The 26842-nt window shown below is 44.6% G+C and overlaps 1 protein-coding gene across 1 annotated transcript in view; it reads right to left on the minus strand.

Moving 5' to 3' along the window:
• tmem67 (transmembrane protein 67) overlaps positions 1 to 26842 on the minus strand; it is a 219944-nt gene that overhangs the window by 73320 nt on the left and 119782 nt on the right. The window contains exons 14-16 of the mRNA XM_067979343.1: positions 13463 to 13568; positions 5875 to 5931; positions 4120 to 4218 (exon numbers count right to left, since the gene is read on the minus strand). Coding sequence (XP_067835444.1) covers positions 4120 to 4218; positions 5875 to 5931; positions 13463 to 13568 — 262 coding nt within the window. The remainder of the gene's footprint in view (positions 1 to 4119; positions 4219 to 5874; positions 5932 to 13462; positions 13569 to 26842) is intronic.

Below are 26842 nucleotides of genomic sequence, written 5' to 3' on the forward strand. Positions count from 1 at the left end.
TGAAAGATAGCTGGCTCATTGGACTGCCGCATGACGAAGGCATTATGACAGCTCCCAGGGTAACGGGCATCGACCTCCATGATTCGATGCATGTGGTTGTACACCAGTTGCACGTTCAGGGAGTGGAAGCCCTTTCGGTTGACAAAGACGGCCAAGTTGATACACGAAGCACGCAGGGCAATGTGCATGCAGTCAATTGCACCCTGCACCATGGGGAAGCTAGTAATGTCGTCGTCGTCAGTGCTATCAAGCGGCACTTACTCATGAATAACCTGCTCACCAATGCTCAGTTTGGGTTCCACCAGGGCCACTCGGCTCCAGACCTCATTACAGCCTTGGTCCAAACGTGGACAAAAGAGCTGAATTCCAGAGGTGAGGTGAGAGTGACTGCCCTTGACATCAAGGCAGTATTTGACCGAGTGTAGCACCAAGGAGGCCTAGTAAAATTGAAGTCAATGGGAATCAGGGGGAAAAATCTCCAGTGACTGGAGTCATACCTAGCACAAAGGAAGATGGTAGTGGTTGTTGGTGGCCAATCATCTCAGCCTCAGGACATTGCTGCAGGAGTTCCTCAAGGCAGTGTCTTGGGCCCAACCATCTTCAGCTGCTTCATCAATGACCTTCCCTCCATCATAAGGTCAGAAATGGGGATGTTCGCTGATGATTGCACAGTGTTCAGTTCCATTCGCAACCCCTCAGATAATGAAGCAGTCCAAGCCCACATGCAGCAAGACCTGGACAACATCCAGGCTTGCGCTAATAAGTGGCAAGTAACATTCGCGCCAGACAAGTGCCAGGCAATGACCATCTCCAACAAGAGAGAATCTAACCACCTCTCCTTGACATTTAACGGCATTACCATTGCCGAATCTCCCACCATCAACATCCTGGGGGTCACCATTGACCAGAATTTTAACTGGACCAGCCATAGAAATACTGTGGCTACGAGAGCAGGGTCAGAGGCTGGGTATTCTGCAGCGAGTGACTCACCTCCTGACTCCCCAAAGCCTTTCCATCATCTACATGGCACAAGTCAGGAGTGTGATGGAATACTATCCACTTGCCTGGATGAGTGCAGCTCCAACAACACTCAAGAAGCTCGACACCATCCAGGACAAAGCAGCCCGCTTGATTGGCACCCCATCCACCACCCTAAACATTCACTCCCTTCACCACCGGCGCACTGTGGCTGCAGTGTGTACCATCCACAGGATGCACTGCAGCAACTCGCCAAGGCTTCTTCGACAGCACCTCCCAAACCCGCAACCTCTACCACCTAGAAGGACAAGGACAGTAGGGACATGGGAACAACACCACCTGCACATTCCCCTCCAAGTCACACACCATCCCGACGTGGAAATATATCGCCGTTCCTTCATCGTCGCTGGGTCAAAATCCTGGAACTCCCTACCTAACAGCACTGTGGGAGAACCTTCACCATACAGACGGCAGCGGCTCAAGAAGGCAGCTCACCACCACCTTCTCAAGGGCAATTAGGGATGGGCAATAAATGCTGGCCTCGCCAACAACGCCGACATCCCATGAACGAATAATAAAAAAATATGCGAGCGAACCCCCGTGCTCGCTCGTTCTGCTTGTCTCTGTCAAGAGGACCATATTGGATAGGAGCAGGAGTAGGCCATCCGGCCCCTCGAGCCTGCTCCGCCATTCAATGAGATCATGGCTGGTCTGATTTTTACCTCAACTCCACTTTTCCGCCTTTTCCCCATATCCTTTGACTCCCTTGCTGATCAAAAATTTGTCTAACTCAGCCTTGAATGTATTCAATGACTCAGCCTCCACAGCTTTTTGGGGTAAAGGGAAGGTGATGAACCTGTTCCTCATCTGGTACAGTGCATCTGTGACCTCCCTTATGCAACAGTGCACTGCATACTGCAAGATATTGAACATGTTCCCAGCAGAGGGCTGAAATGATGCTGAGCCATAGAAATTCAGCGCCATGGTGCCCTTCACAGCACAGGCAACGCTGTCCTTGCCCTGCTCTGAGGCTGCAGTTGTGGCCGCACCAGTTGACAGATCTTGGTCACGGCTTCCTCAGACATCAGATGCAATCCTCCTCGGTCAAGTTGAGGCAAGAGAATTGGTCCCGGAAGGCCCTCATTGGATACGGCCTCCTGCTCAGTGCCCTGCACCTCCTCCTCCTCCCTCTCCTCGTAGCTTGACCTGCTGTCCATGGCCTCTCTGTATGCTCCCAGTCGTGCTCAATGCCCAGTGGGAGCTCTAGCAGACCACCCATGGTTGCCAGGAATGTTGTTCAACCACGGTTGTAACTTTCCGAACCGTTAGGCAGTACCTGCTAAACCACTCTAGGAACTCTCAGTAAGTATAGGGAGTTTCAAAAAACACTTCCTATTCCACCAGCAGCCAGAAGCGATAATCCTGCAACTAAGGTGTAAATCCTGCAAGGTCCCTTTAAATAGCGCTGGTGGGAGAAATCCTCCAACCACTCTAAGGCACGTTCAGATGTGCGTGGTTAAGACAGTGCACTGAGTTGAGCATTAAGGTTCAAAATGGTGTCTATCATTTTAAATCAGCGTTGCACACTGATTGTGTGCATTTTCTCCTTACTTTACATGCTTCCGGCATTCGGTACTTGCGCATGCGCTAACTCCTATACCAAGATTGTGTCCCGCACATCACGCTGGAAACGTGCGTGCGCAGCCAAGTAGCACTGAAACAACAGGCGTTACACGGTCCAATTTAGCGCACAAGGAGTCTACTCCTTCTGAATAGGACGTAAGGGGAGGAAATTAGCAGAGAGAAAACAAACAAAAGTAAGATTGCCTATTTGCCTTATTCATTTTAGTAGCAGGTCAGACATATCCTGAAGCATCCCCAGGAACTCAAAGGGTAGGTTTCCTGTAGAGTATGTGAACCCTGCATAAGTTTGAAAGTACGATAACGATAGATATCAGTGGAAGATGTTGAAATGATTAGGGACTTCACCACAGGGAGAGAGGGAAATATTGGAGGCTGAATCAACCAAGCCGCTTAAAAAGCACATTACTTGAATTGTGTGCCTACCCTCTCAGTTGGGGAATGATACAAAGTGCTAAAGGAAAACTAGATGAGGAGAGAAAATATAAGTTTAAAATAGGTGAAGAAAAAGAACAAAAATAATTTAAAGTTGTTGACCGGAGGTCACCAGTTACGGTTATTGGCTTACTACAAAGAGGAGAAGAGTCAATTCTCTCTTAACTCTCAATTCGCTTTATTCACGCCGTTAGATCATATACATATAGCTTATACATCTGGTTAGATATAGACATGCAGTTTGCACCAGGTTATACAGTTTTATACCCAAACTAGGATCTAAACGCACACCCACTAGGTTTCTCTGACACTCCCTGAGTGGTCACAGAATATAAAGGATAATACCCGAAAAGGAGAGCTGACGCTGGCCAGGCGTTCCGTTCTCTCTCTCTCTCGACTTGGTCTCTACGTAGGTTCTTCCGCTTCCGTGATGGTTGGTCTCCGGAGTCTTCGCTGGCTCCACGCCCGAGATTCTTCATTCTTATTCCGAATCTTATCTCTTCAAGCTCTGCTGTCTCTCTCCCGTTGGTTTAGTCTTGCTCGCCTAGTCCGTGTCTTCTCCTCATTGGCTCTGTCCCAAGGACTTAGGTAGCATTACCTCATTACTCCTTTTCTAAATAAGGACTTGCGTCTTATCACATCTCCTTTGTCTTTCACAGAACTTAGCTAATTCAAACCGGTTCCAGCCAGCTCAGGCCAGCGACTGAACTCAGGTTACTTCAGTTCAAAAGTTGCTTTTGCCTGTGTGTCAGCAGTTCGGAATCTCAGGTTACTTCAGTTCAAAAGTTGCTTTTGCCTGTGTGTCAGCAGTTCGGAATAAACTCAGTAGTTTCTGCAGCCCCTAGCCAACAAAGTTCATATTGAAGAGGTAATTTCCCAATCTCGTGCTCCCGTGGGGAGCTTGGCCTGCCGTAAATTCATATTGGAAATTTGGGCAAGTGTTGTGCACAATTTTAGAACTATTTAACTTATTAAACAGTCACGTACAGCACACGTCTCAACTTCTAACATGTGCACCCATCAGAAGCACAAGAACAAAAAAAAACCTCTTAAATGCACACTTACTGGAATGTCAATCATTGGAGATCCGATTCGTCTTTTCCAACTGGCTGTCTTCAACACAGAGTATATCACTGATAAACCAGACAGGAAACCCAGTGCAATCTAAAGCAAAAGAAAAGAAAACCATCAAACATGCATTTTTAATGAATCCAGTTTTTAAACGTCATTTACTACTTTCTACTTTTAATACTTCCATCCTCCCATTAGCCTCTTGTCACCATATTATTCTCACTGATTGTGAGAGTAGATTGGTTCAGCCTGTATAATCTCGACTTTGCATTTAAGTAATTATAAATGTGGATTCCTCCATTCCCCTTGTGCAAAGCCCTTTCCTCTATTCAGTTTTATCTCCCTGTCAATCACAGACAACCTGGTCAAGACAGCCGAAATATGTTATTCAGTAAAAGCTGAACTACACACAAGAGGAATTTGAATTCAGTACTGTAACTACTCAGCCACTCAAATATCTATTTTAAATGAGTCTAACAAACAGTATTTATAAATGCCAGATTATCAACAAAACAACTTTCCCTACAAGAAGGGAACTGGGTAGCACAATGAGTTGGAAAACTACCCTTTTAATTCTGGAATGTAGGTTCTACTTCAGATGGATGGCATAACAGACTGGTCCCTCTGCTGATTACCGTATTTATCTAAGAATTTCCAACATGCCTTCCAACAGGTCCACGTTACTTAAATTTAAAAGTATTAAATCTCAAACCTGGTACATACATGTACATTTTGCGACTAACTTGATTATTGAGATACTTTCATCAGGAATTATGTGCAGCCAACAAAAGCCATTTTACAACTGCTTCTGATATTGTGCTAATTTCCTCTAAATATTCCTTTAACAAAATAAAGTGCACATGTATAAGACTTCAGAGCCTGTGATGTCGAAGCAGAGGACTATCCACCAGCACTACTCCTAAATAGTATAACAGTATCAGTATCGCACCAATATCAAAAGAGTAATTGAAGCATAAAATATGGCCAAATAATAATACTTACTTCTTCCATGGTATCCTCACCAATAATTACTCACTAATTGTGATGACTGTCCCAAAGCATCCTAGACACTGTTTACTGTGTACACCACACAAAACACACAAATTTATTTTGAAACATTTTACTATACTACTCAAAAGTCATATACAGATAGGCCAAATGGGAAACAATAAATAAGTGGTTATGAAACAAATTGTGAAGGAGACTTTGATAATTCACTCATAGAATAAGAGCTATATGCATCTTTAATTTCAGAATTCAGTCTCCACAACGACCCACAATTATACAAAGTGAAAACTGGAATCATCATGCCCAAAGACTGAAAGATTATCTTTTAATTGTTCACAAGTCCTGAAGAATCTGAACATCTGACTTAAGATAAGAAATACAGAGGGCAATGGCTACGTGGGAGGTGAACACGGGCTGTAGCCTCATTGAATGTTTTGGATACTATCAAAAAGAGGACGCTCAATTGGTTTACAATGGTGATCTGACCCTTAAACCCGTTCTAGGATTTTAAAAAATCATATATACTATGAAGTTCAAAGCTGGTTTTATTCAGCTTCGAGTTTTTTTTTAACTTCAGTAGCCTTCATAGTGCGCTCCAAGTTGTTGATGTGTGATGAGGTTCATTGTGAACTACAAACAATTGTGATTATCATGATTAAATTTGCAGTGATTACAACAGTTGGTTATTAAGATTAATTTTTAGTTGGAATAACAGGGTAATTCTTCCAAACAGAAACTTACTTTTGTATTCTGTTCAGCTGTAAGCAAGTCCATTTTATATTCAACTGAAAAAGATATCTGTTGGATAGATGGGAAAAAGGTTAAGTAAAGCTTCTAAAGTTTAGTATAATCTAATTGCACATAATTTAAAAACCTTAGTAGCAAATATATATATCAACCGTTTGCGTTTGATGTGGACAGTCAGCATCCTGGGAATGATGTTTGCACGTCTGTGGTTGTGGACCAAAATTAATGTGGACCAGGTCCTCCCCCAAGATTCTACCTGATGCCACTCCTACTGCGAATAATGGCACTGTACAAAGTGGGCAGGAATTCCTGTGAGATTGGAAATTCCTATTCAGTGTACAGCATCATCAATAATAATAGTGGCAGGAAGGAGTTCAGGAGTGGAGCTTGAGAGAGAGGGAACAGCATTTCATGGGTGTGGGTGGTGAGAAGCTGGGAGCAGTGCTTTTTGGGAAGAAAGAAAGGGGGTAGGAACTAGCTCCTATTTTGTGGAGGGTGATGAGAAAGAAAGAAAGAAAGAAGAAAGACTTGCATTTATATAGTGCCTTTCAACAACAACAACAACTTGCATTTATATAGCGCCTTTAACGTAGTAAAATGTCTCAAGGCGTTTCACAGGAGCGTTATCAAACAAAATTTGACACCCAGCCACATAAGGAGATACTAGGACAGGTAAAGAGGAAGGTATTAAGGAGCACCTTAAAGGAGGAAAGAGAGGTAGAGAGGTTTAGGGAGGGGATTCCAGAGTTTAGGGCCTAGGCAGCTGAAGGCACAGCCGCCAACGGTGGAGCGATTAAAATCGGGGATGCACAAGAGGCCAGAATTGGAGGAGCACAGAGATCTCTGAGGGTTGTAGGGCTAGAGGAGGTTACAGAGATAGGGAGGGGTGAGGCCATGGAGGGGTTGAAAATAAGGTTGAGAATTTTAAAATTGAGGAGTTGCAGGACCGGGAGCCAATGTAAGTCAGGGAGCACAGAAGTGATGGGTGAACGGGACTTGGTGCAAGTTAGGATACGGGCAGCAGAGTTTTGGATGAACTCAAGTTTATGGAGTGTGGAAGATGGGAGGCCAGCCAGGAGAGCATTGGAATAGTCAGGCCTAGAGGTGACAAAGGCATGGATGAAGGTTTCAGCACCAGATGAGCTGAGGCAGGGGTGGAGACGGGCGATGTTACGGAGGTGGAAGTAGGCAGTCTTGGTGATGGAGCAGATAAGGGATCGGAAGCCCATCTCAGGGTTAAATAGGACATCAAGGTTGTCTGGCTCAGCCTCAGACAGTGGCCGGGGTGAGGGATGGACTCAGTGGCTAGGGAACGGAGTTTGTGGCAGGGATCAAAGACAATGCCTTCAGTCTCCTCAATTTTTAGTTAGAGGAAATTTCGGCTGATCCGGTACTGCATGTCAGACAAGCAGCGTGTCAAATCAGAAATAGTGGAGTCATCGAGAGAGGTGGTGTTGAGGTAAAGCTGGGTGTCGTCAGCGTACATGTGGAACCTGATGTGTTTTCGGATGATGTCGCCGAGGGGCAGCATGTAGATGAGAAATAGGAGGGGATCGATCCTTGGCGGACTCCAGAAACATAGAAACATAGAAAATAGGAGCAAGAGTAGGCCATTCGGCCCTTCGGGCCTGCTCCGCCATTCAAAATGATCATGGCTGATCGTCTAACTCAGTACCCTGTTCCCACGTTTTGCCCGTATCCCTGGATCCCTTTAGCATTAAGAAATATATCTATCTCCTTCTTGAATACATCTAATGACTTGGCCTCCACTGCCTTCTGTGGTAGAGAATTCCACAGGTTTACCACCCTCTGAGTGAAGAAATTTCTCCTCTTCTCGGTTCTAAATGGCACACCCCGTATCCTGACCCCTGGTTCTGGACTCCCCAGCCATCGGGAACATCCTCCCTGCATCTAGTCTGTCTAGTCCTGTTAGAATTTTATATGTTTCGATGAGATCACCTCTCATTCTTCTAAACTCTAGTGAATATAGGCCTAGTCGACCCAATCTCTCCTCATACGTCAGTCCTGCCACCCAAGAATCAGTCTGGTAAACCTTCGTTGCACTCCCTCCATGGCAAGGACATACTTCCTCAGATAAGGAGACCAAAACTGCACACAATACTCCAGATGTGGTCTCACCAAGGCCCTGTACAACTGCAGTAAGACATCCCTGTTCCTGTAGTCAAATCCTCTTGCAATGAACGCCAACATACCATTCGCCTTCCTAACTGCTTGCTGCACCTGAATGCTCGCTTTCAGCGACTGGTGTACAAGGACACCCAGGTCTCGTTGCACCTCCCCTTTTCCCAATCTATCACCATTCAGATAATAATCTGTCTTTCTGATTTTACAACCAAAGTGGATAACCTCACATTTATCCACGTTATACTGCATCTGCCATGTTCTTGCCCACTCATCCAACTTGTCTAAACCACATTGGAGCCTCTTTGCATCCTCCTCACAGCTCACATTCCACCCCAGCTTTGTGTCGTCTGCAAACTTGGAAATGTTACATTCCGTTCCCTCATCCAAATTATTGATATATATTGTGAATAGCTGGGGCCAAAGCACTGATCCCTGCGGTACCCCAGTAGTCACTGCCTGCCACCCGGAAAAAGAAGTAACAGTGCGGGAGTGGGATGAGAAGCCATTGCAGGTGATTCTCTGAATACGACTGAATGGATAGGATTGGAACCAGGCAAGGGCAGTCCCACCTAGCTGGACGATGGAGGAGAGGCGTTGGAGGAGGATGGCGTGGTCAACCGTGTCAAAGGCTGCAGACAGGTCGAGAAGGATGAGGTGGGATAGTTTACCATGGTTACGGTCACATAGGATGTAATTTGTGACTTTGATAAGAGCCATTTCAGTGCTGTGATGCGGTGGAAACCTGATTGAAAAGGCTCAAACAAGGAGTTTTGGGAAAGATAGGCACAGATTTGGGAGGCAACAACGTGTTCAAGGACTTTGGAAAAGAAAGGGAGGTTGGAGATGGGGCGGTAGTTTGCAAGGATAGAGGGTCAAAGTTGTTTTTTTTGTGGATGGGGTGATTACAGCAGATTTGAAGATGAGGGGGACAATACCTGATGAGAGGGAACCGTTAACAATATCAGCTATCATGGGGGCCAGGAGGGTAAGCTGGGTGGTCAGCAGTTTGGTGGGAATAGGGTTGAGGGAGCAGGAGGTGGGTCTCATGGACAAGATGAGCTTGGAGAGGGCATGAGGGGAGATAGGAGAGAAACTAGAGAAAGATGTGAGTTCAAGGTTAGGGCAGGGGGAAACCTTAAGGGAAGTTTGGCTTGGTGGGCTAGGGGAAGGGAAGGAAGTGGCAGAGGCAGCTGAATGGATGGTCTCAATCTTAGTGACAAGTAAGTCCATGAACTCCTCGCACTTGTTGGAGGTGAGGATGGATGGGGCAGGGGTGAGGGGTTTAAGAAGACAGTTTATAGTGAAGAGAAGCCGAAGGTTATCTTTGCATTCCAGGATGATCCTGAAATAGTGAGCAGTTTTGGCAGAGGAGAGCAGGTCCCGATAGTGCTTTATGTGGTCACGCCAGATGTGGTGACGAATGGTTAAACCAATTGTCAGCCATAAATGTTCACGTCTGCATCTGTTGTTCTTAAGGGAGCGGATATGAGGGCCATTCCAGGGGAACGACCAGGGTGAGAGAGAGTAATGGTTTTAATAAGGACAACGTCATCAAAAGTGGAGGTGAAGGTGTGATAGAGCAGATGGGTAACTGCAGAAATGTCATGGTGAATGGAGGGCCATTGAAAATGGGAATTTGAAAGTGGCATTGTAAGTGACTTGGGGGAGAGGTTTTCCAGGCTTTATAGCCAACTAAGTGCTTTTTGAAGTGGAGTCACTGTTGTAATGTGGGATATGTGGCAGCCAATTTGCATGTAGCAAGGTCTACGAATGTGATAATGACTGATAATCTGATTTAGTGATGTTGGTTGAGGAATAAATATTGGTCAGGACACTGGGGAGAACTGCCCTGCTGGAGGCAGAGTTTTGGGGTGCAGAGAGGGGAGAATTGCTTTGGGAAAGCTGAGTTTAGTTGGTTTGTTGAAAATAGAATTATCACTTTATTTTTTCCTTTCTTTAAGATTAAATAAAAATCTTTCAAGTGTGAAATAAAAAATGTTTAAAACGAACCAAAGTGCACCAATTTTAATGGTCTGCCTCCAGAACCCCCTCAAAATGTACCATGCTAGTTCTGGGGTAGCTCAAAGAGGTATTCAAAATCATGAAGGGTCTAGACAGAGTAGATAAAGAGAAACTGTTCCCATTGGCGGAAGGGTCAAGGACCAGAGGACATAGATTTAAGGTGATTGGCGAAAGAACCAAACGAGGAAAAACTTTTTTACACAGCGAATGGTTAGGATCTGTAATGCACTGCCAGAAGGGGTGGTGGAGGCAGATTCAATCATAGTCGTCAAAAGGGAACTGGATAAGTACTTGAAAGGAAAAAATTTGCAGGGCTACGGGAATAGGGCAGGGGAGTGGGACTAGCTGGATCGCTCTTGCATAGAGCCGGCGTGGACTTGATGGGCTTCTTCCGTGCTGTAACCTTTCTATGATTCTATGATTTGAAAGAAGTGTAATGATTCCAAATTTGGTGCCTACTTGACAGGAATCAATATGACTGGGTTTCAATCTCCTATTTGCTATTAAGCAATCTGCAACTAGTGGAGAAAAAAAGTTTTAACATATCAAGAAAAATTATGAATTTGCAAAAACAGACATTCCCCCCAAGAAAATGAACCTTGTGCCTTCCACACTTGTATCCCCTTTTAGGCTTAAAGTGAAAGAATTTTACAAAGGTACATAGGAATTTACAGTAAATCAAAAGCAAAATACGGCGGTTGCTGGAAATCTGAAATAAAAACAGAAAATGCTGGAGAAGTTCAGCAAGTCAGGCAGCATCTGTGGAGAAAGAAACAGAGTTAACGTTTCAGGTCGAAGACCTTTCATTTGAACTGGAAGATGTTAAAAGAGTTAAAGTTTTTGAGCAAGTACAGAGCCAGGGAAAGGCGGGGAGGAAAGAACAAAAGGTAAGGTCTGTGAAAGGGTAGAGGGCACAAGTGATTAAATGACAAAAGGGATGATGGTGCAAGGCAAGGAGGGTGGTAATGGGGCAGGTTAAGAAACAAAAGATTGATCATGAGTAGCTGTAAATGGCAGCAGCAATTCAGCACCTTCCGGACTCAACACTGATTTCAATAACGTCAGATCATAACCACTGCTCCCATTTTTTTGGTCAGCTAGTGCTGGTAGTGGTTCCGCTGCTGTCATTTACAGCTACTCTTGATCAATCTTTTGTTTCTTAACCTGTCCTATTACCACCTTCCTTGCCTTGTACCATCATCCCTTTTGTTATTTAATCACTCGTGCCCTCTACCCTATCACAGACTTTCCCTTTTGTTCTTTCCTCCCCTCCCCTCCCTCCCTCCCTTTCCCTGGCTCTGTACCTGCTGAAAAACTTTAACTCTTTTAACATCTTCCGGTTCTGACAAAAGGTCTTCGACCTGAAATGTTAACTCTGTTTCTTTCTCTACAGATGCTGCCTGACTTGCTGAGCTTCTCCAGCATTTTCTGTTTTTATTATAGGAATTTACAGGACCGGGGAAAACAATTGCAATCTATCTGGCTGATTTCAGTGCTTTGGAAATGTCTCATACTACTCCATCAAATTTTTCTCTAGGTACTTATAGAATCATAGAATGATAAAGCACAGAAGGAGGCCATTTGGCCCATCGTGCCTATGCCGGCTCTTTGGTAGAGCAATCCAATTAGTCCCACTCCCCTGCTCTTTCCTCATAGCCCTGAAAATTTTTTCCCTTCAAGTATTTATCCAATTCCCTTTTGAAAGTTACTATTGAATCTGCTTCCACCACCCTTTCAGGCAGTGCATTCCAGATTACAACAACTCGCTGCGTAATTTTTTTTCCCTCATGTTGCCTCTGATTCTTTTGCCAATCACCTTAATCTGTGTTTCTGGTTACTGGCCTTTCTGCCACTGAAACAGTTTCTTCTTATTTACTCTATCAAAACCGTTCAAGTTTCTTTAATTTGCTGATGAAATTGGACTCCACAGCTTCTCTTGGCAGTCCATACCAAGCATTCACCACAATCTAAACTGTCTTTTCACCCTCACTTTTCTAAGTTTGAGGCTATGGCCTCTTTTTCTAGAATATGTAACACTATTAAATGTATTGATATTTATCTTGTCTATGCCATTTAGGAGCTTGAACACTTCTAGAACATCACTCCTGAGTCTTCTCTTCTCCAGTGCAAACATCCCCAGCTTCTACAGCCTCTCCTCATAATTCAGGTTACCATTTGCTGCACATAGCACTCAGGTAGAGCTCTGTACAAACTCAGAACCCATGATCCTATTTGCTTTCTCTACTGCTGCTAGACACTGTGCTGATGGCTTTAGCGATCTAGCTAACAGTAGCCCCAAATTCCTCTCCTGCTTTGTGTCTTGCAGAATTATATCATGTAGCTTACATTGTCCAATCTGTTGACTTTGCATTTATCCACATTAGATGACATTTGCCACTCACAAGCCCAACTTCCCAATCTATCCAGGCCCTTCTATAATTTGAATAGCTTGTTCCCTGTTGTTTGCAGCTGTCCCAGTTTAATATCTAGAAACTTGGAATTTTGTTTCTGCCTTCACTTCCAAATCATTTATGTATATTGAAAACATTAATAGGCCCAGCACTAATCCCTGACTTATTTCATTAATTACTTCCTTCATTGTTGATCCAGCTCCACATACCACTCTTTGCTTCCTGTTTCAGCCAATTTCCAATCCATTTCAGAAGCACTTCACCTTTGGTGTGGCTCCCAGCCTTGTGGACCAATCTTCTACTTGATACCTTATCAAAAACTTTGTTGAAATCTAAATAAACAACATCCACTGAATTCCACATCCATAAGGTTTGAACTCGAAGCTATTTGTCAGGCATGCCCTCCCTCCCATAAAGCCATGCTTGTACCCTCTTATAGTTCTGTACTTCTCCAGATGGCTCATTATTCATTCCTTCAGGATGCCCTCCAGTACTTTCTTGAGATTGAATGTCAGGCTGACCAGCCTGTAGTTTCCTGAGTTATCTCTTTGCCCCTTTTTATGGGTGGGGATCACATTCCCTTTTCTCCAATTCTCAGGCAGACGTTGGGTACACCTAGAACTTAAATCATAAAGCCCACACCTCACTATGCTATCAGTGCAATTTCTAGCTTTCACATGTCATAAGGTTTTATTCAGGATTGTTTTTTTTTGCTGTCAACTTTTTTGAAGCAGGTTGCCATTTTTTTGCCAGTTTTCTAGGTTGGCATGGTGTGAGTAAAGTTTGCCTACCAAAAGTTGGATGTATATATACCAGTTTATACTTTTAGTATAATTTGTTTGTCATTTTGTTATTGAGGAAGGGGCTATTGAGTAATACAATTAAAACAGACCTATCTAGTATGATGCATGTTGAAGTTGATCTACACACGATAAATAGGGTCCATTATGCTAATTTACTCCTTGTTTCTTGAAATCTTTATTAAACAGGTAAACCATGCTTACTGAAATAGTTTGTAGATCTGGATTTTGGATTTTAATATCCGTGTACCCGATAGTTATAATAGGAGGAAAGATCTTTCCTTGTAGAGTGTGAGGCACAAGGTTGATACTGCAATAAGATGTCAATAAGATAACATTAAAATCTATTTGGATGTTTTCATTAAATTCAATTATAAACTATTATGATTGTAATAATAAATTACAACTATTCTTTCCTTTAAAGTTATTAAATAAAGTAGTTGTCTGAAATCCTGATGGCAGCGACTAGTGCTCCAACATTTAAAGAAATACTTATGTTTATATATCTCCTTCCAATGCCTCTTAGAAATATTCTAAAGAGCTTTGCATACAGTGAAATACATTTTGAAGTGGAGTGATTGTTGCTATGTAGGAAGGTGTAGTAGATAATTTGCAGACAAGATCCCACAAAAAACAATTGAATGAATGACCAGGTAAACTGTTTTTGGTTGTGTTGGATAAGGAAGAAATGTTGGCAAGAACAGAAGGAGAACTCCATCACCATCTTCAAATATAGTTCCATGGGATCTTTAACATCTATCTGAATTATAGGTGGATATAGTTTAACATCTCATCTGAATGGTAGCATTATTAACAATTCAGCATTCCCCCAGTAATACACAGGGGAGTCAGACTAGATTATGCCTTCAAGTCATAGAGAGATACTTGAACCGATATCCTTCTATCTCAGAAACGAGAATACAACCAACTGAGCCAAGCTTACATTTAATAATATAACAAACCATGGAATGGCAAAAGTACATTACTGGCCAAGTAAACGTATTGATTTCTTCCATAGACTAAACAATCAGTCTATTATGAACTCTATCCAACTCATTTAAAGTCCCAAGGAAACATTATGGAGGTTTTTATTTTCCTTTCAAAGGTGAGCTTTAAATCTCCTATCCGACTCATCACTTAGACCATATACTTGCTCTTCTGCAATCCACCTCTGCGCCCTTACCTCACTCCCACCGCTGCTGAAACCCTCTGGTTACATCCCAGCTCAACTTTACCAATGTACAGCATGCCAGCATCCCAGGTTCCAACTCATCCAAAAATCTATTGCCGCATTCTTTCCACATTGTCCATTTACCCATCACCCTTCTCCTTGCAAACTGGTTTCCTGAACTTCAGTACATTGAAATCAAAATTCTTGTTCACACTTATAAATCCCTTCATAGCCTCACACTATCACTTATCTGCAACCTCCTCTAACCCTGCTTCTCAGCCCTTGCCCTTTGGTCTCTTGACTCTGACTTCTTGTGCATTCCCTTCCATCAGTGACACAGCCTTGAACCATCTTATTCCTTCTCTCTGGAACTCCTTTGCTAAACCGCTCTGCCTTGCAAACTCTCTCCCCACCTTCAAAAGCCTCCTCAAAACTTATCTCTTTGACCATACTTTCTGTCATTTTCCCTAACTCTATTATTACTGTGCAGTGTCTATTTCTCCTCTGTGAAATGTCTTGGGACTTCAACTGCATTAAAGGTGCAATATAAGTGCAAGTTATTGTTATTGTGTATCATAGCAATATCGGCAATTGGTATTAGGATGCAGGCTGCATGGGCTGGTTCTGCTCAGACTGAAACTGTGGAAACAGCCATTTCACAACAGTGACCAAAGCTTTGACACAAACTTTCAATGGCTGAACTGTACTTTAAGGAAGTCATTTGATGGGAGCAGGGGAACCAATGTCTTATTTCCTGAAAGAATACTAGTGCCAGTGACCAGGTATCATCAGTGCCATATTTGGCTGTCACTTAAGGCATGATTTTTACATGGAGCTGGGAAGAGAGCAGAAGGGAAGATTTTCACCTGCGAAACCCAGAAGTGAAGTGAGCACGTTTGAATCTGCGACTGCAACTTAATTGAAGCCAATCATTTTTACTTCTGGGTTTCGCATCTCCAAGCTGTGCAGCAGGTGTGCTGCGCACTCGCGGGATGCGATCTGAACTCCACTATTTAAAGGGCCAATGCAAAAATGGATTTTGGAGGAGAAAGGAGGAAATAAAGCAATGGATTCAAAGAGAACAAGGCTAGCACCCAGATTCACAGAAGGTTCCCTTGAGGTACTGCTGAGTGCAGTGAGAACCAGGAGGGAAGTAACAGGAGGAAGAAACCTGGTTCTGCCACCAACAAGGCATGGCTGGAGGTGGCTGAGGAGATCAGCAGCAGGAGCGTGGTGCCCCGGTCTTGGCTGCAGTGCAGGAAGCTCTTTAATGACTTAACCAAGTCAGAAAAGGTGAGTACAGTTGCTGATTCACCTACATCCTGTGGTGTACAACACCATTTCACTCTGTCTTGCCAAGTGTACTCCATCACATTACTCCTCACACCCACTTACGTTTCAGCAGCACACATCCTTCATTTTCTATGCACTTCCTCACCTCCCCATTTATCCATCCACTACTGCCACTCGGCCCAAGCCTTATGCAACGTGATCCATCTGTCTCATAGTCAATCTCTGCATCCGTCGGGTGAATACATCACCTTCAGTCACTCATAGTCTGTTCTTTCACCACTTGTAGGAGGAGAGTGCAAAATGCAAGGGAGAGGCGAGGACTGGAGGTAGCCCTAAACAAATAGTCTAGCTGACAGATGCAGAGAAGGACATAATGGAGATAAGTGGTACATCTGCATCCCCCTCCATCAGAGACTGGGAACCTGCAGATGCCTGGTGACAGAATTTAAACATCTTTCACACACATGATGACTTTATTTCACCAATGACTGAACCATGAAAAACCTGAGCATGGTGACTGGCAAGATTGTTACTTTGCCATGACTAATTCATATCATTTTCTTTTGTCTTCCAGGCTTTCACGTGTATGAGAAGAATGTGTGGAGATGCATGATATCAATTCCTCAGAGGACCTCATTCCTTCTGAGGGTGCACTGTCATAGGACATACAGCCATGCACCAGCGCAAATACTGGCACTTTGGTGGGTCTTCTTATACAGTTAGTTGAGTTTTCACCTGGTGATTCACAACTCACAAATGAGTTCGAACAGACACTGATGGCAGGGAAAGCTGTGGAGAGTCCGCATTGGAGGGTGCACTCCTCTCCAAGCTCTGCACAGCTGGATACAGATGCAGATTTCAACCCTGGGAGCCATCGCTGATAAAGAGAGTGATTGAGGTACAGCTGCACCTTTGCGAGGTACTGGAAAGCGTGCCATGCACACTCTCCACAACAGCGGAAAGGATAGAGGAGTCCAACTCCAACACGAGTGAATTGTTGTCCCAGGTAATTGAATGTCTGCCCTGGAGAGAGTGGCTGATTCCAAGCACGGCTCTCAAATGAGTCTATGCAGGTCATGACCACGGCCATGCAAGCTTTGGAAGCCAGCATTGTAAGAATATTGGGGATGGGGATAAATTGACATCCTTTTCATAGAAACATAGAAAATAGGAGCAGGAATAGACCATTTGGTCCTTCGAGCCTGCTCTGCCATTCAATATGATCATGGCTGATCCTTTATCTCAATACCATATTCCCACTCTCTCCCCATACCCCTTGATGCCTTTTGTGTCTAGAAATCTATCTAGCTCCTTCTTAGATATATTCAGTGACTTGGCCTCCACAGCCTTCTGTGGTAGAGAATTCCACAGGTTCACCACCCTCTGAGTGAAGAAATTTCTCCTCATCTCAGTCCTAAATGTCCTACCCTGTATCCTGAGACTGTGACCCATTGTTTTAGCCCCCCCAGTCAGGGGAAACATCCTCCCTGCATCCAGTCTGTCTAGCCCTGTCAGAATTTTATACATTTCAATGAGATCCCCTCTCATTCTTCTAAACTCTAGTAAATACAGGCTTGGCCAACCCAATCTCTCCTCATACGACGGTCTTGCCATCCCAGGAATCAGTCTCGTGAACCTTCGCTACATGTACAAGGACACCCAGGTCCCTTTGTACATCAAAATTTCCCAATTTATCACCATTTAAATAATACTCTGCCTTTCTGTTTTTCTTTCCGAAGTGGATAACTTCACATTTATCCACATCTGCCATGTATTTGCCCACTCACTCAACTTGTCTAAATCGCCTTGAAGCCTCTTTGCATCCTCCTCACAACTCACGATCCCACCTAATTTTGTGTCGTCAGCAAAAAAAATTACATTTGTTCCCTCATCCAAATCATTGATATATATTGTGAGTAGCTGGGGCCCAATCACTGAGCCCTGTGGTACCCCACTAGTCACCACCTGCCACCCCAAAAAAGACCCTTTTATTCCTACTCTCTGTTTCCTGTCTGTTAACCAATTTTCAATCCATGCCAGTATATTACCCCCAATCCCATGTGCTTTAATTTTGCACACTAACCTCTTATGTGGGACTTTATCAAAGGCCTTCTGAAAATCCAAATACACCACATCCACTGGTTCTCCCTTATTTATTCTTCCAGTTACATCCTCAAAAAGCTCCAGTAGATTTCTCAAACACGATTTCCCTTTCATAAATCCATGCTGACGTCTAATCCCGTTGATATTTTCTAAGCGTCCTGTGATCACATCCTTTATAATGGACTCTAGCATTTTCCCTACTACTGATGTTAGGCTAACCGGTCTGTAGCTCCCTGTTTTCTCTTTCCCTCCTTTTTTAAATAGTGGGGTTACATTTGCCACCTTCCAGTCTGCAGGAACTGTTCCATAATAGAACCATAGAAAAGATACAGACACAGAAGGGGGCCATTCGGCCCATCGTGTCCACACCGGCTCAAAGAACAACCAGGTGCCCATTCTAATCCCACCTTCCAGCACCCGGTCCGTAGCCCTACAACTTATAGCACTGTAGGTGCAGGTCCAGGTACTTTTTGAAAGAGTTGAGGGTCCCTGCCTCTACCACCAATTCAGGCAGTGAATTCCGTACACCCACCACCCTCTGGGTAAAAAAGTTTTCCCTCATGTCGCCTCTAATCCGCCAATCAGCTTAAATCTATGTCCTCTCGTTCTTGAACTCTCCGCTAGGGGTAACAGGTAGTTCTTGCCTACTCTATCTGGGCCCCTCATAATTTTTTACACCTCGAATTTATCTATAGAATTTTGGAAGATGACAACCAATGCATCCACTATTTCCATGGCTACCTCTTTTAGTACTCTGGGATGCAGATTATCAGGCCTGAGGATTTATCGGCTTTCAGTCCCATTAATTTCTCCAGCACTATTTTTTTACTAATACTAATTTCCTTTAATTCCTCCTTCTCACTAGATCCTTGGTTCCCTAGCATTTCTGGGAAGTTATTTGTGTCCTCTTCCGTGAGGACAGAACCAAAGTATTTGTTCAATTGCTCTGCCATTTCCTTGTTCCCCATTATAAATTCTTCTGTTTCTAATTGTAAGGGACCTACATTTGTCTTCACTAATCTTTTTCTTTTTACATACTTGTAGAAGATTTTACAGTCCTCTTTTATGTTCCTTGCAAGTTTACTCTCATACTCTATTTTTCCCCTCTTAATCAACCTCTTGGTCCTTTTTTGCTGAATTCTAAACTGCTCCCAATCCTCAGGCATGCTACATTTTCTGGCAACTTTGGATCTAATACTATCTTTAGTTTCTTTTGTTAGCCATGGTTGGGCCGCTTTTCCTTTTGTGTTTTTGCGCCAGAAAGGAATGTATAACTGTTGCAATTCATGCATTCGTTCCTTAAATGTTAGCCATTGCCTATCCACTGTCATGCCTTTTAATGAAGCTTCCCAATCTACCATAGCCAACTCACTCCTCATACCTTCGTAGTTTCCTTTGTTTAGATTTCTTCACGCTATTAGTCATTATGCTTTGCAAACTGTGCTGTTTTAATTTGCAAGTTGTATTATTTTGATTTGCTGAATTGTAAAATTCTGACCGTTGACTAATGAAGGGTCTAGACAGAGTAGATCCAGAGAAACTGTTCCCATTGGTGGAAGGGTCAAGAACCAGAGGACATAGATTTAAGTTGATTGGCAAAAGAACCAAAGATAATGTGAGGAAAAACTTTTTTTTTACACAGCGAGTGGTTAGGAACTGGAATGCACTGCCCGAGGGGGTGGTGGAGGCAGATTCAATCATGGCCTTCAAAAGGGAACTGGATAAGTACTTGAACGGAAAAAATTTGCAGGGCTACAGGGAAAGAGTGGGGGAGTGGGACTACTTGGATTGACCTTGCATAGAACCGACGCGGACTCGATGGGCCAAATGGCCTCCTTTCGTACTGTAAACATTCTATGATTCTATGACCTTGGTCATTTCCATTGTGTGGCAAGACAGCTATGGACAATGACTGAGGAAACGTGGCAAGGATGGTGCAAGAACAGGATAAGGGCAGGCAGCTAGAGGGATAAGGGTCAACCAGATGGTCACTTGACCTCTGTGAGAAATCACTTTGCAGAGGGTTTTGTGTCAGGATGAGTAAAGAAGACCACTTGATTTCTGTAAAAAAAAACAACCTTGCAAAGGATCTTGATGGTCAAGATGGCAACATTGTATTTTGCAAAAAGAAAACACCTCGTAAATCAATAAGGGTTTTTATGAACAACAACATCGTATATGAGGTTCCTGCCATGGAGCTTTAACAACCCAACGTTTTTTGAGCTGGGGGCAGAGGACAACGCAGAGGAATCAGCGAAGATCATAAGAACATAAGATCACCCAGCTTTCAGAAGACTACAAACTCTGCCATGAGATTGACCAAGCTGTAAGAAAACAAGGAAACTGCCAGGAGACTTTTTAAATGAGTTGAGGGTTTCTGCCTCTACCACGCTTTCAGGCAGTGAGTTCCAGACCCCTACCACCCTCTGGGTGAAAAAAATTCTCCTCAGCTCCCGTCTAATCCTTCTCCCAATTTCTTTAATCTATGCCCCCTAGTCACTGACCCCTCTGCTAGGGGAAATAGGTCCTTCCTATGCACTCTATCCAGGCCCCTCATAATTTTGTACACCTCAATTAAATCATCCCACAGCCTCCTCTATTCCAACGAAAACAACCTCAGCCTATCAATCTTTCCTCATAGCTAAAATTCTCCAGTCCTGGCAATATCCTCGTAAATCTCCTCTGTACCTTCTCCAGTACAATCACATCTTTCCTGTAATGTGGTGACCAGAACTGTATGCGGTACTCAAGCTGTGGCCTAACCAATGTTTTATATAGTTCCAGCATAACCTCCCTGCTCTTATATTCTATGCCTCGGCTAATAAAAGAAAGTATCCAGTATGCCTTTTTAACCACCTTATCCACTTGTCCTACTACCTTCAGGGATCTGTGGACATGCACTCCAAGGTCCCTCTGTTCCTCTACACCTCTCAGTGTCCTCCCATTTATTGTGTATTCCCCTGCCTTGTTTGCCCTCCCCAAATGCATTACCTCACACTTCTCTGGATTAATTCCATTTGCCACTTTTCTGCCCACCTGACCAGTCTATTGATATCTTCCTTCAGTCTACAGTTTTCCTTCTCACTATCAACCACATGGCCAATTTTTGTACCATCTGCAAACTTCTTAATCATGCCCCTTACTTTTAAGTCCAAATCATTAATATATACCACAAAAAGCAAGGGACCTAGCACTGAACCCTGTGGAACCCCAATGGAAACAGCCTTCCACTCACAAAAACACCCGTCAACCATTAACCTGTGCTTCCTGTCACTGAGTCAATTTTGGATCCAACTTGCCACTTTCCCTTGGAGTGGGATTAAACTGGATAGTTCTTTTTCGGCCGGCACAGACACGATGGGCCGAACGGCTTCCTTCTGTGCCGTGACTTTCTATGATTCTATGAGACTTGAAACGACTACACCGCCAACTTAATTACTGCCTAGAGATCAAACGGGGTAATATTGTTTTAATCCCTGTATCATAATTGACTTCACTATTATTACTGTTTTATATTATTGGATACGTTTACATGTTTGATTTGAATATTAATAAATAAGACATTGATTACCATTTGGCGTCATGTCCGAATCTATTACAGAATGTCTGCTGCCTTAAACAGGATGACAGATACCTTATCCATGGCCTTAGAACGCGTCACTGATCTGCACTGAGCTGCTCTCAGGCAGAGTGGTGGAAGTGATGTGGCGCTGGCGCTGGCCCAGGAGAGGGATGATGGTGAAAGGGAACATAGAAGTGGGAACTCCACTCAAAGCGCTCTCATATCTCACCCATTGCTCCCCCTTATCCCGTACCCGACATGCTGCCTCCTCCCACTGGCCGAGTCTGCCCCTGCACAGGTGCAGGTAGAGCAGTCTTTGGCAGGGCCCTCCTGGGCTCCAAAATCCAGAGGTCGTAGGTCAAAAGCATCTCAGCGGTCAGGGCAGGGATCTGAGCAGTCTGTCTCTCCCTCTGCTGAAGCCACAGGTGATGCACCACACCAAAGCGGTAGGAAGCGTAAGTTCAAGAAATTGTAGTTCACCAAGGGTATGCACATGGGTGTTTGAAGAAGTCTTATGTTGTGAAGTTTCCTTTTTTTAATTTTGGCCCATAAAATTTATTAATTAGCACCACTTCCAAGTCTTGCCCATTATTGTGTCCCGAGTGTGAAGTCGTCTTTTCATTTGCTTCATGATGAATGCCAATGCATGACGCGACCCATTGGATGGATGTGCAATGGGTGCATGCGTGATTGAAGGACTGTTTTGTGCAAAGTGGGGAGGTGGGGTTGGTGGTGGTGGTGGTGGTGGGAGTTGGATTGATTATTTCGATGTCTCTTTTGTCCCAATCTGAAAAAGAGAACCTGTGAGAAATGAGGCCTCCCTGGCAGCAATGTGCGCAGCTGGTCTGGCGATAGGTGCCCTATCTTCATATTCCTCCTCCTGTTCTTCAATGTTCTCAGAGGATGATTGACGAGTGTCTTTGTCTTCCTCCACCTCCAAACCTCTCTGCTGCACTATGTTATGCAGGAGGCAGCACATCACGATGATTCTGGAGACCCACGCTGGCGAGTACTGAAGGGCGCCTCCAGACCTATCCAGGCACCTGAAGTGCATCTTTAACATGCCTATGACTTACTCGATGACACACCTGGTGGTCATGTGGTTCTTGCGCCTCATTGGTGGGGTTCCTCAAAGATGTTGTGAGCCAAGTTTAAAGGGGATATCCCTTGTCTCCAATGAGACAGCCCTTAAGTCTGTCTCCTGTTTCAAGTGGTATGGAATGTTGGACTGGAGCAGTAGAAATGCATCATGACAGCTGCCAGAGAATATGACACACACCTGCATGAATCTCTTCTTGTGTTTGCACACCAGCTGTCCATTGATGGAGTGAAACCCCTTTTAGTTGATGAAAATTCCTGGCTCATGTGGTGGTCCTGGGATTGCTACATGTCTGCAATCAATTGCTCCCTGCACCTGTGGGTAGCCAGCCAGAGAGGAGAAACCGATTGCCCGCTCATTCTAGATATTGTCGTCGCGTAAGCGGACGTCCTGGCGAACAACCCATCCGTCACCTGCCTTATATACTTATGTGCAGACGACTGACACACCCTGGACATGTCACCGGTGGTGCACTGGAAGGAGCAGAGGCAGTGGTGACTTTTACTGCGACGGGCAATGTGTGGCCACCAGGTCCAGCCAGGAGCCGCTCTTCCTCAAAGAGGCTGCAGATATCTGCAACCACCTGCAGGCTCAATCTGAGCCTGCGTAAGTACTGCGCTTCAGAGAGGTCCAGGAAACTCAACCTCTGCCTATATACCCTCTCACGTGGGTAGTGCCTCCTGCGACCTCAGCCCCTCTGTTGCTGCCCTCTCTGCTGTTCTCCACTCAGCTCCCATCTCTGCTGATCTCCAGATCTTTGTTGTGCACCTCGCACTTGTGCATCTGCAGATCCCAACACAGTACAACTTGGGCTGCAATGGATGGTCATTTTCTTTCTCCTCATCTGTCTTCTAGAATACATCCAGTGCGGCCACCCATTTTGGCCGTGTCAGTTTGGAAGGCTCCAAAGTTTTGCAAAAGCTGTTTCAACACAAGAACTCTCTGCCAAACATTTGCCAGTTGCAATTACTGAGCTTTTATTCAGATAGGGCAATTAAAAGTTTAAATACCCACATGAACTGTGGCTGAATCTCGCCTCCGTTTCACTAGCGAGATTGAGAAACTACGGGAAACCTGTGGTGAAGTTGAGTGACATTCAATTTAAAAACAGCTACTTAACGTTTACTATCTACGTTAATTGCCCCGCTGACGACCTGCCTGCCAGCACTAATTGGAGACGCGACCTCAGCTATTACGTCGCATGCACGCATCCAAACGCGCCCACGTTAAACCCGGAAGTGGGCGCATTGGAGCCGGGTTGCGGTCGCGATAAAAAAAAAGCGATTTTCACCGGCCACCCGTCCCCAACCCACCCATTCTTGGGAGTTACAACTCCCCCCTTAGTGTCAGAACTGACCTGGACTGATATCAGCTTGTAATCCGAAAACAGGTACAATACAACAAAAGCTATGGGCCCGACAACATCCCAGCTGTAGTGCTGAAGACTTGTGCTCTAGAACTAGCCGCGCCTCTAGCCAAACTGTTCCAGTACAGCTACAACACTGGCATCTACCCGACAATGTGGAAAATTGCCCAGGTAAGTCCTGTCCACAAAAAGCAGGACAATTCCAATCCGGCCAATTACCGCTCAATCATCAGCAAAGTGACGGAAGGTATCGTCGACTACGCTATCAAACGGCATTTACTCACCAATAACCTGCTCAACGATGCTCAGTTTGGGTTCCTCCAGGACCACTCGGCTCCAGACCTCATTACAGCTTTGGTCCAAACATGGTCAAAAGAGCTGAATTCCAGAGGTTTTTTTTTTAAAAAAGAGGTGAGGTGAGAATGACTGCCCTTGTCATCAAGGCAGCATTTGACCGAGTGTGGCATCAAGAAGCCCTAGTAAAATTGAAGTCAATGGGAATCAGGTGGAAAACTCTCCAGTGATAGGGGACTCGATTGTAAGGGGAATAGACAGGCGTTTCTGCCGACCCAACCGAGACTCCAGGATGGTATGTTGCCTCCCTGGTGCAAGGGTCAGGGATGTCTCGGAGCGGCTGCAGGACATTCTGGAGGGGGAAGGTGAACAGCCAGTTGTCATGGTGCATATAGGTACCAACGATATAGGTAAAAAATGGGATGAGGTCCTACAAGCTGAATTTAGGGAGTTAGGAGTTAAACTAAAAAGTAGGACCTCAAAGGTAGTAATCTCAGGATTGATACCAGTGCCACGGGCTAGTCAGAGTAGGAATGACAGGATAGCTAGGATGAATACGTGGCTTGAGAGATGGCGCAAGAGGGAGGGATTCAAATTCCTGGGCCATTGGAACCGGTTCTGGGGGAGGTGAACCAGTACAAATTGGATGGTCTGCATCTGGGCAGGACTGGAACCAATGTCCTAGGGGGAGTGTTTGCTAGTGCTGCTGGGGAGGGTTTAAACTAATGTGGCAGGGGGATGGGAACCGATGCAGGAAGTCTGTGGGAAGTAAAGTGGTGACAGAAACAAAAGGCAGTGAGGGAGAGTGTACAAAACATGACCGGACAGATGGTCTGAGAAAGCAGGGCAAAGACCAAGGGAAGGCTAGATTAAACTGCATTTATTTCAATGCAAGAAGTCTGATGGGCAAGGCAGATGAACTCAGGGCATGGATGGGTACATGGGACTGGGATGTTATAGCTATTACTGAAACATGGCTAAGGGAGGGGCAGGACTGGCAGCTCAATGTTCCAGGGTACAGATGCTATAGGAAAGATAGAGCAGGAGGTAAGAGAGGAGGGGGAGTTACGTTCTTGATTAGGGAGAACATCACAGCAGTAGTGAGAGGGGATATATCCGAGGGTTCGCCCACTGAGTCTATATGGGTAGAACTGAAAAATAAGAAGGGAGAGATCACTTTGATAGGATTGTACTACAGACCCCCAAATAGTCAACGGGAAATTGAGGAGCAAATATGTAAGGAGATTACAGACAGCTGCAAGAAAAATAGGGTGGTAATAGTAGGGGACTTTAACTTTCCCAACATTGACTGGGACAGCCATAGCATTAGGGGCTTGGATGGAGAGAAATTTGTTGAGTGTATTCAGGAGGAATTTCTCATTCAGTATGTGGATGGCCCGACTAGAGAGGGGACAAAACTTGACCTCCTCTTGGGAAATAAGGAAGGGCAGGTGACAGAAGTGTTAGTGAGGGATCACTTTGGGACCAGTGATCATAATTCCATTAGTTTTAAGATAGCTATGGAGAAGGATAGGTCTGGCCCAAAAGTTAAAATTCTAAATTGGGGAAAGGCCAATTTTGATGGTATTAGACAGGAACTTTCAGAAGTTGATTGGGAGAGTCTGTTGGCAGGCAAAGGGACGTCTGGTAAGTGGGAGGCTTTCAAAAGTGTGTTAACCAGGGTTCAGGGTAAGCACATTCCTTATAAAGTGAAGGGCAAGGCTGGTAGAAGTAGGGAACCTTGGATGACTCGGGAGATTGAGGCCCTAGTCAAAAAGAAGAAGGAGGCATATGACATGCATAGGCAGCTGGGATCAAGTGGATCCCTTGAACAGTATAGAGATTGCCGGAGTAGAGTTAAGAGAGAAATCAGGAGGGCAAAAAGGGGACATGAGACTGCTTTGGCAGATAAGGCAAAGGAGAATCCAAAGAGCTTCTACAAATACATAAAGGGCAAAAGAGTAACTAGGGAGAGAGTAGGGCCTCTTAAGGATCAACAAGGTCATCTATGTGTGGAACCACAAGAGATGGGTGAGATCCTGAATTAATATTTCACATCGGTATTTACGGTTGAGAAAGGCATGGATGTTAGGGAACTTGGGGAAATAAATAGTGATGTCTTGAGGAGTGTACATATTACAGAGAGGGAGGTGCTGGAAGTCTTAACGTGCATCAAGGTAGATAAATCTCCGGGACCTGATGAAATGTATCCCAGGACGTTATGGGAGGTTAGGGAGGAAATTGCGGGTCCCCTAGCAGAGATATTTGAATCATCGACAGCTACAGGTGAGGTGCCTGAAGAGTGGAGGGTAGCAAATGTTGTGCCTTTGTTTAAGAAGGGCGGCAGGGAAAAGCCTGGGAACTACAGACACCGCGGTGAGCCTGACATCTGTAGTGGGTAAGTTGTTAGAGGGTATTCTGAGGGACAGGATCTACAGGCATTTGGAGAGGCAGGGACTGATTAGCAACAGTCAGCATGGTTTTGTGAGAGGAAAATCATGTCTCACGAATTTGATTGAGTTTTTTGAAGGGGTAACCAAGAAGATAGATGAGGGCTGTGCAGTAGACGTGGTCTACATGGACTTCAGCAAAGCCTTTGACAAGGTACCGCATGGTAGGTTGTTACATAAGGTTAAATCTCACGGGATCCAAGGTGAGGTAGCCAATTGGATACAAAATTGGCTTGACGACAGAAG

This window comes from Heptranchias perlo, chromosome 3 (assembly GCF_035084215.1).
Source record: "Heptranchias perlo isolate sHepPer1 chromosome 3, sHepPer1.hap1, whole genome shotgun sequence".
Taxonomy (NCBI): domain Eukaryota; kingdom Metazoa; phylum Chordata; class Chondrichthyes; order Hexanchiformes; family Hexanchidae; genus Heptranchias; species Heptranchias perlo.